This window comes from Cynoglossus semilaevis, chromosome 2 (assembly GCF_000523025.1).
Source record: "Cynoglossus semilaevis isolate Cse_v1.0 chromosome 2, Cse_v1.0, whole genome shotgun sequence".
NCBI lineage: Eukaryota > Metazoa > Chordata > Actinopteri > Pleuronectiformes > Cynoglossidae > Cynoglossus > Cynoglossus semilaevis.
In genome coordinates this window covers 5559831-5575388 of record NC_024308.1, presented here as the reverse complement: position 1 = coordinate 5575388, position 15558 = coordinate 5559831, and the positions used below count along the sequence as shown (strand labels likewise).

Below are 15558 nucleotides of genomic sequence, written 5' to 3'. Positions count from 1 at the left end.
TACAGTTAATTTTTTTCTCTTTTTTGTTTGTAAACTCTCTCTAAATTAAAAGCCTTTTTCATACAGTTAATTTTTTTTTTCGTTTGTAAACTCTCTCTAAATTAAAAGCTTACTTTTTTTTTGGAGTTATACCCTTCACGTTAATGTCTCTCAGTTTCACCCCGTAATTTTCTGTCTCTCAGCTTTTTTTTGTGTGTGTGTTTTGTTTTGATCCACAGGTAGTTGCTAGTGACAACATCCAAATTCTCGATGGTGGGAAAACCCTGACACTACTGAAGGCAGACACAGCAGACGCAGGCAGCTACAGCTGTAAAGCCATTAATATAGCTGGCAGCAAAGAGAAAGATTTCTTCCTGGATGTTCTGGGTGAGTAACATTTCTATGGTAATGCCAAAATAGATAAACCTCTCATTCAAACCACGACTGTCAAAGACACGACCCAGGAGCCAGATAAGGCCGACAGGAGACCTCATTGAACTCTAATGATTTTTTTTTTATAACTCAGAAGGGTATTTTATCCTAACATTGTGTTTTTTTGAAAAAAGGGCTTGCTATTGATGTTCTGCTAGAAATGTTTTATTTGCTTGGTCTAAGACTTTAGTTTTTATAATTCTTCTTTGTTATATTCCTGTGTTCCAGTCCCGCCAATAATTGTGGGCTCTGAGCCTGTCAAAGATGTCGCCGCCACTCTCAAAGAGGAGATCATTTTTGAGTGTAAGGTGCAGGGAGTTCCCTTTCCTACAATCCAGTGGTACAAGGACAGGAAGTAAGTATTTCACCCAACATTATTTTCATAGAAGACTACCATAATCCAATGTTTTCTAACCATAAACTCTGCCCTTTTCAGGCTGGTGTTTCTTGGTGATCCAAATCTGGAGGTCACCAACAGAGGTCAGGTTTTAAGAATCAAAAGTGCTCGCCTTGGGGACCAGGCTCGGTATCAGTGTAGTGTGGTGAATACAGCTGGGAAACAGACCAAAGACTTCAACCTCAGTGTTTATGGTGAGTGTGTGCTTTGTTTTGTACGTACATTGATATATTATAAAAATATATGTATATATTTCCACTGCTGACAGTCTAACCTGTACATTAATATCTTATAAAAAATATATTTCCACTGCTGACAGTCTAACCATGTCACCCCGTAGTCCCGCCGTCTATAAAAGGAGGGAACTTCACCACAGAGGTCACCGCCCTGCAGGACACAGTAGTAACACTGGAATGTGAGGCTCGCGGCGTCCCTGCCCCCACCATCACCTGGTACAGAAACGGAGAAGCCGTCCTGTCCAGCCGACAAACTCAGTACGTGGAGCGAGGCCATTACCTGAAGATCACACATGCACAGGCCTCGGACGCTGGTCTGTACACCTGTAGAGTGACCAGTGTGGCTGGCAGCGCTGAGAAGGCCTTCACCCTGGATGTTTTCTGTAAGAGCTCCACACTTACAGCTACTTTCACTTCACCCTCAAAGCCCTCGGCTGCCACTTTTTGTAATTACACTCAAACATTGAAATTCAAATCGAGCTCATACTAATGTAAAATAACATCTCCTCCCCACAGTGCCTCCCACTATTTTGGGTGGAGAAGATGGACCAGCTGAGAGAGTAGTGACCCTCAGTAAAGCTCTGATCCTGGATTGTGAGGCTGGAGGACACCCTCCCCCCTCCCTCACATGGCTGAAGGATGGCGTTCCCGTGTATGACGGTGAAAGCGTACGCATGCTGGAGCAAGGCAGACAATTAGAAATCATCTCAGCCACCGTCTCAGACTCTGGGCGTTATGTCTGCGTGGCTACGAGCATCGCTGGGGAGAAGGAGGTCATGTATGACGTCAGAGTTATAGGTACTAAAAAACACACACAATGTTTTGGTATTATTTAAATTATTATTTGCAGAGGATAAAGTTTTGTTTAGTTTTTATAGTATTTTTAGAGTGGTAGACTTTGAGAGGAGTTTTCTCTGCAGGCTGGTAGGACTCAGGCTTAGATATAGCCGTGATGACACATATTTGAGTCATTGCTGTGAATAATTTGCTTGTTCATATCCACAGTTCTTTCTTCTAACGTCCTTCCCAGGCGAGCGTGCCTTTAGTTGACATTTGTGTAGCAGTGCTCTTAAGTAATCTCTTTCAACCGGTCTCACTGCCTCAGGAAAAGCATGTCAAGTGTAGATCATTAACTCAACAACCGGTAACAGCTGACAAAACAATAGGAAACGTTGTCGGCAGGATTCGAACCTGCGCGGGGAGACCCCAATGGATTTCTAGTCCATCGCCTTAACCACTCGGCCACGACAACCTTCTGAAATCCCTCCCCCACACTGGAATGTAAAACAGTCACGCTCTGCTCTGTGTGCCTGTGACGTAGGAGGAGCTGCTAGCTCACTGACGCTCAGCCACAGCTCAGGCCCAGTCACGCATACTAATGTGTTTATTCAGAGTCAGCGCTGCCTGTAGCTTTAGCAGTGCTCTAAATATTTCTGATATGCTTAAATTTGAAAAACTGTAATCTATTACACCACGTTTTTAGTAATGTTGTTGTACTACGGGAATATTTTGTCAAATAACTGCTTAGTGTGACAGTGAAAGTGAAAGTGGAAGTTATATATTTTTAACAAATAATGCATAGTGTGACAGTGAAAGTGAAAGTGGAAGTGAACAACCACACAACACCACTGCACACACAAGGAAATGTGACCTCTGCTTTTAACCCATCACCAAAGTGAGCTTTGAGCTTCTGAAAAACCTGATACCTTCCAAACCCAAATCCACTTCCTTAACCACCAAGGCACCACTGCTCCACATAACACTGCGTTTTTAAATATTTACACACAAAACACTTGTTAACTGAACTAATTGAACTCTGCTCTTTTAGTTCCACCCTTAAATATTTACACACAAAACGCTTGTTAACAAAATGAACTCTGCTCTTTTAGTTCCACCCTTTGTTGATGGAGCTGAGGATGTAACAAATGTCAGAGTGATTCTCAACACACCCCTGGAGCTGGAGTGTGAAGCCACAGGAACTCCTCCACCTGTCATCACGTAAGAACCACAAAACAGGCAAACACACACACACACAGACACACAGATTCACACACCCAGGGGTAAATGTTAAAACACTTTCTGTGACTGCTGGGGTTTGTTTTTTTTCAGCTGGTACAAGGATGGAAAACAGGTCAGACACGGAGAAGGGCTGCGTGTGGCGTCCAGCGGTCGACGGCTGATCGTGTCTCGTGCTCAGGTCTCTGACACGGCTCGGTTTCAGTGTGTGGCCACTAATGATGCAGGAGACCATGAGAGGGATTTTAACGTGGTTGTTCATGGTAAAAAAAAAATTAAATGCTTCCAGGATGTTAAGTTTCATTCCACACTGATACGTTTGTATTAAATGTGATCTAAAATTTAAATGCAACAGTCACACTGATGAGCCATAACATCATGACTTCTCATAGGTCAGGTGTATACTAGGGATGTCCAATAATATCAGCCCATGGATATAATATCAGTTTTTATTTGCATAATTATGTAATATTGGTAAGAATCTTTATTGGTTTGTTTTTCTCTGATAATGAAAACCAGATAACGCTGTGTTTGGATTTCACCCAGATAATGTGACAATGAAATGTTTCCACTTCAGCTAGTTTAAGTCCAAATACTAATGACTAAATGAGTGGGTCAGACTATCTTTAAATAACTGCAGCTCCTATGGGGTGTCCCCCCCTGCCTGTAGAGGTCAGTATCTATCAAAGGTGGGCAGTGGAAGTCACTGACAGCAGAGAAAGCTGTGGTTTGTTTTTTAAGAACGTCTCTGACCATGAACTTCACTTCCCCAGTCCCTCCATCCATCCGCAGCACTGGACCTGCCGAGCGCTCGGTGGTTCTCCACAAACCCATCAGCCTGGAATGTATATCCAGTGGCATCCCACCTCCAAGCATCACCTGGATCAAAGATGGACGACCAGTGGACACAACACAGGACCACCTGAAGGTCGGACATTTAACTTTAACCAAGTCACATAAAAATTGGTTGATTGACAGATTATCCAGCTGCTTAGATGTTTATATATATTACAGCTGGAGTCTGCAGGCCGAATACTGAAGGTCACAGCGGCACAATTGGAGGATTCTGGGAAATACACCTGCTTGGCCACGAATGCAGCTGGTGAAGCTCAACAACACATTCGTCTCAGTGTCCATGGTAACCTCGACATAAACACAGCAGCGTTTCAATCCCCTGTTTCGCTCATCTCCGTCTCTAATTTCTTCTATAGCGTGGGACTAGGTGGAGACGTGAGAGAATTGGCTAAACAATGGTTTTTATTTTTTTATCTCAGAGCCTCCCAGCATCCCCTACTCTGGAGAGATCATCAACCAGACCATCCTGTCGGGCTTTTCCACAGAGTTGGAGTGCAAGGCCACAGGCAGCCCATTACCTGGTGAGAACGGTCACAAATGTCACATTCCATCCTGCCGCGCACCGTTCAGATCGTGTAGTTTCCACGGACTCCTGGAGCTGGGCATGGAGCCGCTCGCTACTTTTCCTTATCTTTAACCATTTGACCAACAGCGGAAAATTGATCTCAGATGGCTCCCCGCAGGCAACTTCACTTTCTATCACTTTCACTGCCTGGATTTCCACTCTGATGAAGAGTGTAGAGGCTCAGTGTTCTGAAGTCACACTGCAGCAATAGTCAGCACCTCGGTCTGATGACACTGTGCATTTTAAAGACATAATTATAGCATAATACAAATCTGCCCATATTACATGACAATTAAATGTTTAAAATACTCATTTATGGGTGGATCTGTCCCAGAGAGGAGGCATCATTTTTTGTTTTTCCTTTTTATTGCATCTGAAGTTCACACATCTGCTCTACCTCTAAACCAAAGAAGAATAGTTTCATGCTACATTATTATTTTTTATTTTTGTGTTGTACAGTTATTGTACGTCAACATTTATACATGAATTGATAATGGTTCTTTTTCATGCCATTGATCATCAGCCATCACCTGGTATAAAGATGGACGGCCTGTGACTAGTGCAGCAGGAGTGACTCTTCTGAAGCGTGGACAGGTGCTGGAGATTGAACGAGCCCAGTTCTTTTTTTTTTTTAATTATTTTATACACTCATCAAGTTGTTGTTCTTCTGAAACAAATTGTCTGATGTAATACTGATGTGAGCTGAATCATGATTGATTTGATCATTCCCAGTCCCACCGATCATTTCCAGTCGAGGTGGGACGGTCACAGTGGTGGTGAATGAAGCTGCCAGACTGGAGTGCGAGGCCACTGGTGTTCCTCTACCCAGCCTCACTTGGCTCAAAGATGGCAGCCCTGTGGCGAGTGTGTCACATGGCATTCAGGTACTGTTTGATCAACTTGGATTCAGTTTGGCTCCTGTTTCATGATCTGACTGTAGATCTGCTTCCTTCTCACTCTTAGGTGTTATCTGGAGGCAGGGTTTTGTCACTAAGCAGTGCTCAGGTCAGTGACACGGGCAGATACACATGTGTGGCCGTCAACGCTGGAGGAGAACAAAACAGAGATTATGATCTGAGAGTGTATGGTAAGTCAAGCACAATCTATCAACTATGAATAATAAAACATTCAGATTTTAAAACTACCTTAGATTCTTTCCAGTTCCAGAATCCAACAAATCCATTTCTAAAAGTCAATGTTTATTTTGACTTTTCTCAGCTTTCCTTGTTTTGTAACCAAGCGAGTTAGAATTCCCTCTCAGCCAAATCTGACATCAATTCTCAACTGTATGGATTCCTGACACTCATCGCTCTTCTTTCTGTTGAACCCCTCCGTTTAATGCATTTTCCTGCTTGCACTTCTTGCTCTACTCACACATGATTAAGGCCAACTGTAGTAAGTCTTTCAACAGAGCTGCAGATCCAGGACAGAACATGATCAGTCAAAAAAAAAAAAAAATGTTGAAACAGGCCTTCAGCAAAACATCTGTATTTAGAGGGCGTATAATTTGACTCGGTTTAGCCGACCCATAAACCTTGTCAGTTTTCCTTCACATCATCTGATTTGACGGCAGAGCAATTGTTATACATGTTAAACCAGAAGTTCACGTCCAGGAGGTAACAGGAGATGCGCTGTTTATAAAAAACACATACATACGCAGAATACAAACGTGTACATGATGTGGGTTCATTTTAGAAAGAGGAACTTCTCAGGGAGAAGGGAAGACAGATTTGTTGTGGTAATTGCTACCATTCTGCTGAGGCTTCCTGTGTCTGGTTCCGTCCTCTCTTAACGACTTGCTTTTTTCTGCCCAATAACCATAATGCAGAGGAAATTGCTCTGAAGTTATTTTCTAGATTAGGTCAGGTTTGCATCATGAAATCCTTATGAACACGGGACTGGAAGGACTACAGAGGGACATGAAGTTGATGTCATGTCATATTCTAAGAGAAGACCTCCTCTAAATGTTTGTTTGTATCATGAGGTTCTTGGAACAGCAGCTACCCTGATTGTTCACACTACAAACAAATGTTGCACTGTTTAAATGCCGCTGCCGTAGCCAGAGATAGAATTAGTGTTTAAAGGACACCAGATGTTCAACACAACACAGACGTTGTGTCTCAGGAGGCAATTACTCTTTTCACTTGTGAGGTAATTTAACAAGCGTTCCTCTCAGTGGATTAAAAGCTTAGTTTCAAAGGCAATTGATGTCCAAGAGCGTCCAAATCAACTGTGATGTTTGGACCATTCACGTGTCGGATGATGTAGTCTGTCAAAATCCTCACCGTCAGTGAGCGCTCACTGTGTCTTCCAAAGTTCCTCCAAACATCAAGGGTGAGGAGGTGAACACCACGGTGATGCTGGGGCAGTCGGTGGATCTGCAGTGTCAGAGCGATGCTGTCCCTCCTCCTACCCTGTCCTGGCGTAAAGACGGCCGTCCTCTCTTCAGTCCTCTCTTCAGGAAGCCTGGTCTGGCCATTTTAGATGACGGCAGTTTGCTGAAGGTATGGTCAGAAAAAATGGGAGATATTATTTGACCTACAGTACATCTCACATTTTTCTATTTTTCTTTATTTCATTTTTTAGTTGATGATTAATATATTGATTAATATTTACTGGAAAGGAAAACAAATTTTTTAGTTGATGATTAATATTTACTGGAAAGGAAAACACAACAATGCTGATGTATTGCTCACATATTACTGTCAGTAGGAAATGAATTAGCACATTTGATCAAACAATGTCTAGATTAACGGTGTCAAACATATGGCCCGTGGGCCAGGATTAAGGGTGTCAAACATATGGCCCGTGGTCCAAGAGTAAGGGTGTCAAACATATGGCCCGTGGTCCAAGGCCAGCCCCCTCAGGGTTGTATTCCGGTCCACTTGATTCATTCTGAAAATAAAATAATGCTATAGAGAATTAGTGCAAATTATTTTCTTACATGTTTTTACAGATTGATAGTACCCAGGTGCAGGATTCGGGCAGATATACCTGTGAAGCCACGAATGTTGCTGGAAAAACAGAGAAGAACTATAATCTCAATGTTTGGAGTGAGTTTACTTTATTTTGCATCAAGGTTTTATTTTCATCCAGTGAGAATTAGTTGAACCAATTATTAAAACAAGAAATTCTTAGTGTTCTTTTGTGTTGTTTACTCTAAATCTATACCGTAATTTAACCTGGTTGTTTTAGCAGTATTTTATTTACTTCCTCAAAGTAAATGAATAAAATTAAATGACATAAAAAAACACCATTGTTCTTTACTGAAATGTGTGCGCCCCCTATTGTTGGGATTTCCCTATTGCAGTTTCTCCCAGTATCCATGGTTCAGAGGAGGTGACACGTCTGACTGTGACAGAAGGAAGTCTCATTACCCTGGTGTGTGAGTCCAGTGGGATTCCTCCTCCGAGTCTGTCCTGGAGAAAAGACGGTAAATGTGTGATTTAATCAGTGACACATACTTGACAGATGATGCACTAAACACTTGGCAGATAATGACGAGTCTGGACCTCACAACGCTGAGTCACATGTGTGTTTATCACAGATTATGAGCTAAAGTCCGACCAGCGGGTCAGAGTTTTGTCTGGAGGTCGACAGCTGCAGATCTCCAGCGCCGAAAGGACGGACGCTGCTTCTTACACCTGCACGGCCTCCAGTGCAGCCGGCACCAGTTCTAAAGAGTACAGTCTGCAGGTCTATGGTATGAAAAGCACATTATATAATATCATCATGATACTTATAGTTCATAGGTTCAGGTTAAACCGTACAACTTGTGCAAGTGTTGTAGACATTTTTTTTGCTATCATTCCTCCACCTAGTTCGCCCGTCCATCAAACATGGCAGCACTGAGGATGTCACTGTGACCCGTGGAGGGAATGTGACCCTGCAGTGTGCTGCAGAGGGTGTGCCCCGACCAGCAGTCACATGGCTTAAAGATGGACGTCCGGTTACCGGCCATCATGGTGCTAAAGTCCTAAACGAGGGGCAGTTGTTACAGATCAAAGATGCCAAGGTGTCAGACACAGGGCGCTACACCTGCATCGCTGTTAATGTAGCAGGACAGGCCGACAGCAAGTACGACATCAGCGTAAACGGTATTTATGGCTTTTATCTTGTTTTTCTTTCTAATTTATTTTTGGTTCAGAGCTATGAACGTCATCTTTATTCATTTTTCTCTCGTCTCAGTTCCTCCCAGTATAATCGGTCAGATGCAGGTGCCAGAGAACGTGAGTGTAGTTGTGAAGAACCCAGTAGCACTGAACTGCGAGGCCTCAGGAATCCCTCTTCCTGCTGTTTCTTGGCTGAAAGACGGTCGACCAATCAAAGCTACCAGTTCTGTTCGCATCCTGTCAGGTCTGCTCCCACACATTTTTTTGGTTTAACGTAAATCTAACCTAACATCCTGAAAAAAAGTGAATCAAAGAAATTCCCCAAAAAGTAGTAATGGTAGCAATTTGAACTCTAGGCCGTTGGAAGCTTCGGTTATATGACGACAGATAGATAGATTTCAGGGCTTATAAATTCCGTTGTTCTGTCGTCTTCCATTTGATAGAAAGCATGTGTTGGAAAGACGATAATATTTGTGTTTCCAATTACAGTAGTTGAAGTTTTAGCAGATTATGAATTACACAGTGTCCTTTAATTGTTTGCTTTCTCACAAATTTTGTTTCTGAAATGTTGAAGCATTCACAGCTGACGGTAAGATGTTTTAACAGCTGTGAGTCTGAGCAGCCAGGTTCCTTCTCTTGATTTATTCAGTTCTCTTAATTTGGCCCATTCAGTTTAAACCAGCTGTGAACACATTTTTGGGAGGTTTGCGTTGTGTGAAAACAAACCAAATAAACTTAAATAAAAGTAGGTGCTCTGTTGAATCTGTAGGAGGACGAAGTCTGCGCCTCATGCACGCTTCCGTGGAGGATGCTGGGAGATATACGTGTATTGTGTCTAACAGCGCCGGAGAGGAAAAGAAAACCTTTGATATTGACGTCCTCGGTAAAGTGATTTTATAATTTCTTTTCATTAGGACCAAGATGCCTCACTTTTTTTGTTTAATCTGTTCTTGTTGGACAATTTATTTCTTTAAAATAATAAAATATATTATTGATATTTTAGAGATTTGTTTGTTTCTAAATAAGAATCATTTAATTGAATTCTGGTCTAATTCAACAGTCCCACCAAGTATTGTTAAGGAGGGAACAGTTGTGGACACAAAAGTCAAGGAGAAACACAACATCACTCTCACCTGTGAAGCATCAGGTTAGTTATGAAATGCAAAGTCTTGCAGCTGATGACAGAACATTGTTTGACCTTTAACCTGTCCACACGATTTGAAGAAACATTATTTGACCTTTAACCTGTCCACACGATTTCTCAGGGAACCCAGTACCAGAGATCAAATGGCTGAAAGATGGACAGCTGCTGCTTCCTAACAGTCGACATCAGATTTTGTCTCATGGTCGATTCCTCCACATCTCTGGGGCCCAGGTTGCAGACACGGGCAGGTACAGCTGCCACGCCTCCAACAGCGCCGGAGACAGGAGTCGGCATTTCAACCTCAATGTCCTGGGTACAGGGAAATCCACTCAGTCAGATTATAACTGTTTTACAAATAAATGTCATTGGTACTTTAAGTTCAGTTTGGTTTTCTTTTACCATTTTTCTGGCAGTTTCCCCCACCATTGTTGGTTTGATTCCTGAGGGTTTTACAGAGGAGGTAACAGTGACGCTGAGTAACCCCACCTCTCTGGTGTGTGAAGTCCAGTCCTACCCTCCTGCAATTATCACCTGGCTCAAAGACGGCACTGTGTTCGAGTCCAGGCGCAACATTAGGGTGCTACCAGGTTTGATATTGTAATAAATCAAATAACAAAGTAGTTGTAATGAAGGAAACAAGACACAACATCATGACTCTGTGTGGATCTGACAGGAGGACGAACCCTGCAGATTCTTAATGCCAAAGAGGAGGATGCTGGGAGATACACCTGTGTGGCTACTAATGAGGCCGGAGAGACACTGAAGCACTATGAGGTCAAGGTTTATGGTAAGAAGATTTAGTCCGATTTCTGGCAGTATTTATTGGAACACCACATGTATCATCCATGGTTACAGAGAGTTGAGAGATGTTTACAATACATACAATTACTCGGTTCTATATTTTAGTTCCTCCACAGATCAATAAAAATGATATCCCAGGGGAAGGACTGACTCCCAAAGAAGTCAAGATCAAGGTCAATAGCACGTTGACCTTGGAGTGTGAGGCTGAGGCCATTCCCACTCCAGCACTGCAGTGGTACAAGGATGGACAGGTACATGTTCTGCCTCCTGTTTCTATTTGTTCACTATGGTACAGTGTCATTTTAATTCTGAATCCCGTCTCTCTTGACTCCACTCTTCTCCTGCAGATCCTGCAGGCAGACCATCACGTGTCCATTACAGCCAACGGCCGCATTGTTCAGATCAAGCACGCTCAGGTGTCAGACACTGGGCGTTACACCTGCATAGCCACTAATATAGCAGGAGAAGATGAGAAGGATTTTGATGTAAATATACAAGGTGAACTGGAGTGGCTGATGTTAATGAGTTAATTCACATTTAAGACCATTTGTAGTCTTTTTGTTTTTGTTTTTTTGTTTTAAACTTGCAATATCAAAGCTGCACATTGCTGGTTTTTAATAAGAAAAGACCCACAAAATGGTCATGATAAATGAGAGGAGGATCATGAAACAAACTGTGTTTAAAGCGGCACAACTTTTGTTGAATATTTTCTTTTCATCTTTTCAGTGCCACCCAATTTCCACAGGCCTCAGGGTCTTGGTGAGAGCACCTCTGTCCCGGGCCTTGGAGGAGATGTTCGCGATGTAATCCTCAATAATCCTCTGTCTCTGTATTGTGAGAGCAACGCTGTCCCTCCTCCTACACTGACCTGGTACAAAGATGGACGGATGCTCACTTCTAATGATAAAGTTCTGATTCTACCAGGTATAAATAAATTATTAAACAAATAAATAAAATAAGTAGAAAGAATCATAGAAGAAAATGAAGCACAGATGAGATGTGAATGGTTATGGAATTTTTATTTATTAAATGAAGGCAGAAACAGAGATAAGATGTGAATGATGATGGAATTTTTATTTATTAAATGAAGGCGGGAGAGTGTTGCAGATTCCCAGAGCACAGGCTGAAGATACAGGCAGATACACATGTGTGGCCGTCAACGAAGCAGGAGAAGACTCCATCCAGTATGATGTTAGAGTATTATGTGAGTAAAAGTAGTGATACCCATACAGTCTGTGGGATTCAGGAGAAGTCATGTAAAATAAAACTCACAGCATTTCTCGTGTGTTTGCTACACTGCATCAGTGCCTCCATCCATCCGTGGAGCTGACAGCGATGTACCAGACGAGGTCACAGTCCTGGTCAACAAAACTACCCAGCTGGAGTGTCATGTTGATGGAACCCCAGCTCCAAAGATCACTTGGTTTAAGGACAGCCAGTCGATCAGCTCCGGTGGTCCGCACAGAATCTTGTCCAATGGGAGAACACTTCAGGTACCTCTGTTCTGATAGATGGAAATCACATTGATCAGGAGAAATAAATGTATATAAAAATAGGTAGCTGAAACTTAAAGGCAGTGTTGGCTTAATTATATTTTATTGTTTTGTGTTCAAACCTTCAGGTTTTAAACGCTCAGGTGTCTGACACCGGACGTTATGTGTGTGCTGCTGAAAATGTGGCTGGAAGTGCAGACAAATCCTTCAACGTCAACGTTCATGGTGAGTCACCTGGACATTCTCTATTACCTTATCGCATTAAATAAGTACAGAATACTCTAAAGTATCACATTAAATAAGTACAGAATACTCTAAAGTAGGGACAATTCTTTGACAGGCCTTTTTCTTTTCACCTTCCAGTTCCTCCAACCATTATCGGACCAAGTCCTGAGAACGTGACCGTGGTGGTTAACAACTTTGTGTCTCTGGCTTGTGAAGCTATTGGTTTCCCCCCTCCCACTCTGAGTTGGCTCAATGATCGTGGCCCAATTCAGGGCAACACAAATGCACTCATTATGCCAGGTACTGGGAAGGAAGGCAGTCTGCCACTAAGATATGTTTCACAGGAAGTCAGTTTGAAGTTGACAAAGTTGTGCTCATACCCTCAGGTGGTCGTTTGCTACAGATTCTGAAAGCAAAAGTATCAGATGCAGGAAAGTACAGCTGTGTCGCCATGAACGCAGCAGGAGAAGCTAGCAAAAACATCCATCTGACTGTTTTTGGTCAGTTTTCTCTACATCCTCACTGTGTGTTGTTACAAGAGTGTAACAATGTTTAATTTATGATTTTTGTTTCGTACATTCTCTAGTTCCCCCCAGTATCCGTGACAGTAGTGGGGACTCTCCCGTCATGGTGAATGTACTGGTGGGAAAATCAGTAACTCTGGAGTGTGAGTCTAATGCAGTACCTCCTCCGACCATCACCTGGTACAAGAACGGCCGAGCTGTGACAGAGTCAGGAAACGTGCAGCTGTTGGCCAAGGGACAGATGCTTCACATTAAAGGCTCAGAGGTGAGACATGACTCGCTGCTTTCTTCTGTTTATACTGATGTCTGTGTCACAACTGTCTGTCGTTTCTTTAAGGTGTCTGATACTGGACAGCAGAATTCCTTCTGTCATTTCTTTAAGGTGTCTGATACTGGACAGTACGTTTGCAAAGCCACCAATGTTGCTGGACAAGTGGACAAAAACTTCCACCTAAACATTTATGGTACCACAATTATTACATAACACTGATTAAAACACACACATCCCGAATCCCTGTAATGTATATTCTGTCCTTCGTAAAACGTATATCCCGAATACCTGTAATGTATATTCTGTCCTTCTCGTTCTTCCCAGTGCCTCCCAGTATTGATGGTCCAAAAGAAGAGAGAGTGATAGAAACCATTAGCAACCCTGTCACTTTTTCCTGTGATGCCACTGGTATCCCTCCTCCCAGCCTCACATGGTTGAAGAATGGGCGACCAATAGGTAGGTCCGATTCAGGCAGAAAGGTTTTCTTCCTTCCTCCTGAGCCTTTTTAGTTTTATATTTTTTATGTTAAGTTTACATGTTTCAACTGTAAAATATACCTTATCTGTAAATAAATATTATCTCCTTCTATGTTTGTAAACTGGACGGAAACTTACTGACAGTCTGGTAGACAAACTGTGTTTTTAATTGTGATTCCCTGCAGTTACACTTTATTTTCATATTTTTCTAGGGAACTCTGACTCTTTGGAGATGCACATATTCTCAGGGGGCAGCAAGCTTCAGATTGCACGCTCCCAGCTCTCTGACAGTGGCACATACATGTGTTTGGCCTCCAATGTGGAGGGCAAAGCACGCAAGAGCTACCAACTCACTATACAAGGTAAATGCACAGGTTTCAGTCAAGTATATTAGATATTTATAATTATTTATTCATTTCACAGATACATGAACATGAAGTGTTTGTATTTTTTTTTCAAAATTCATCAAGTGGGCCGGACTGAAAACCCTAGTGGGCTGGTTTTGGCCTGCGGGCCGTATGTTTGACACCCCTGACTTAGTGCATCGATCTACTTGAACATTTTCTTTTAGTTCCTCCCAGTATCTCAGGTTCAGAGATGCCCAGTGAGATGGGAGTTCTGCTGAATGAGAGCGTGCAGCTGGTGTGTCGAGTGCAGGGAAGCCCCAGACCAACCATCCAGTGGTTGAAGGATGGACGGGTCATCACAAGTGGAGCGAGCAGAGGCCTCAGGTAGAGTAGGAAGCAAACGAGTTAAAAGTGATTTCAATATATTGATGAAAAACATAATGTAATGGTTGATTTATTTTTTATTTTTTTTATTTATTTTTGCAGGATCAGCCGGGACAACAGCACGCTGACGGTGAGCAGAGCTCACTCCTCTGACAGTGGGAAGTACACCTGTGTGGCCACCAACCCAGCAGGAGAAGAAGACAGGATATACAATCTAAATGTCTATGGTGTGTGCACGTCAAATACACAATACGTAATATGTAATTCCTGCAACTTTGGATTTGAATTAATTCCTATGTTATTGATCTCAAACTCTTCGTATTCTGTAGTGCCTCCTGTGATAAATGGCAACAATGAGAATGTGTTTGAAGAATTGACCACAGTTCTGGACAGTTCCATCAACATTGAGTGTGTTGCCACCGGCTCTCCTCCACCGCAGCTCAACTGGCTGAGGAATGGCCTCCCACTGCCAGTCTCCTCCCACATACGCCTCCTCTCTGCTGGACAGGTGCTCCGGTAGGTCAGTGGACTGGGCACCAGGAGCGCATATCACACCAAGGGCTGTCAATTGATTAACATCTGATTAATAATCAGATTAGTCACAGGGTAGCCATTGATTCATCATCAATAATTACAATTGAATTTAATCATGAATAATCATGATTAATCAAGTTGTCATTCCTAAATATGACATAGAACAGAAAGGCAAATAACAGCAGGTTTGTGACTCATTGGTGTGGTCACATGTCTGCCCTAAACTTTACTTATTGGACCATTTTGTGTCTGTCAGGATCACGAGGACCCAGGTGTCAGATGGTGGCACCTACACCTGTGTTGCTTCAAATAGGGCTGGAGTCCACAACAGACATTACAACCTACAGGTGTATGGTGAGACTCACTAACTGCTGACCTTCAATTCAACAGTGAATCCAATTCCCTCTTATCCATATCTTCTTCTCCTCCCCCCGCCCAGTTCCGCCCTCTCTGGATGGAGCCGGCAGCACAGAGGATGTGACTGTGGTCAGGGGAAATTTCGTGTCTCTGATGTGTGTCGCTGATGGCGTTCCAACTCCCTCTGTGTCCTGGTTCAAAGAGGGCGAATCTCTACTTCCTGATCTTCATCTCATATATCTCAACCTAAATACAACCATGCAGATCATCCAGGCCCAGGTCAATGACACGGGACTCTACACGTGTGCGGCCAACAACACTGCAGGCCAAGCAAACCGCCACTTCAACCTGAAGGTGCTGGGTGAGTGTGAAGGATGATGATGGGAACTGTGAGTTTTTGTAGGTTTGGT

General features: G+C 42.8%; 1 protein-coding gene and 1 non-coding gene across 2 annotated transcripts in view; one reads left to right on the top strand and one right to left on the bottom strand.

The window, feature by feature from the left end:
• Positions 1-15558, top strand: part of hmcn1 (hemicentin 1) — a 64977-nt gene that overhangs the window by 34850 nt on the left and 14569 nt on the right. Inside the window, 41 exon segments of the mRNA XM_025053499.1 lie at positions 219-366; positions 640-766; positions 848-1002; positions 1149-1427; positions 1561-1842; positions 2934-3042; positions 3154-3323; positions 3834-3988; positions 4075-4198; positions 4335-4436; positions 5004-5141; positions 5183-5364; positions 5444-5567; positions 6797-6984; positions 7437-7533; positions 7791-7913; positions 8028-8183; positions 8302-8577; positions 8669-8836; positions 9362-9475; positions 9653-9739; positions 9858-10049; positions 10150-10323; positions 10410-10523; positions 10643-10788; positions 10885-11035; positions 11264-11461; positions 11628-11741; positions 11843-12030; positions 12159-12255; positions 12394-12555; positions 12642-12755; positions 12842-13044; positions 13162-13243; positions 13375-13506; positions 13739-13888; positions 14098-14257; positions 14360-14484; positions 14587-14773; positions 15048-15145; positions 15231-15509. Of these exon segments, the coding sequence (XP_024909267.1) occupies positions 219-366; positions 640-766; positions 848-1002; positions 1149-1427; positions 1561-1842; positions 2934-3042; positions 3154-3323; positions 3834-3988; positions 4075-4198; positions 4335-4436; positions 5004-5141; positions 5183-5364; positions 5444-5567; positions 6797-6984; positions 7437-7533; positions 7791-7913; positions 8028-8183; positions 8302-8577; positions 8669-8836; positions 9362-9475; positions 9653-9739; positions 9858-10049; positions 10150-10323; positions 10410-10523; positions 10643-10788; positions 10885-11035; positions 11264-11461; positions 11628-11741; positions 11843-12030; positions 12159-12255; positions 12394-12555; positions 12642-12755; positions 12842-13044; positions 13162-13243; positions 13375-13506; positions 13739-13888; positions 14098-14257; positions 14360-14484; positions 14587-14773; positions 15048-15145; positions 15231-15509 (6370 nt within the window).
• On the bottom strand, positions 2215-2296 carry trnas-aga (transfer RNA serine (anticodon AGA)). The gene has a single exon. It is a non-coding gene; the product is annotated as a tRNA-Ser (tRNA).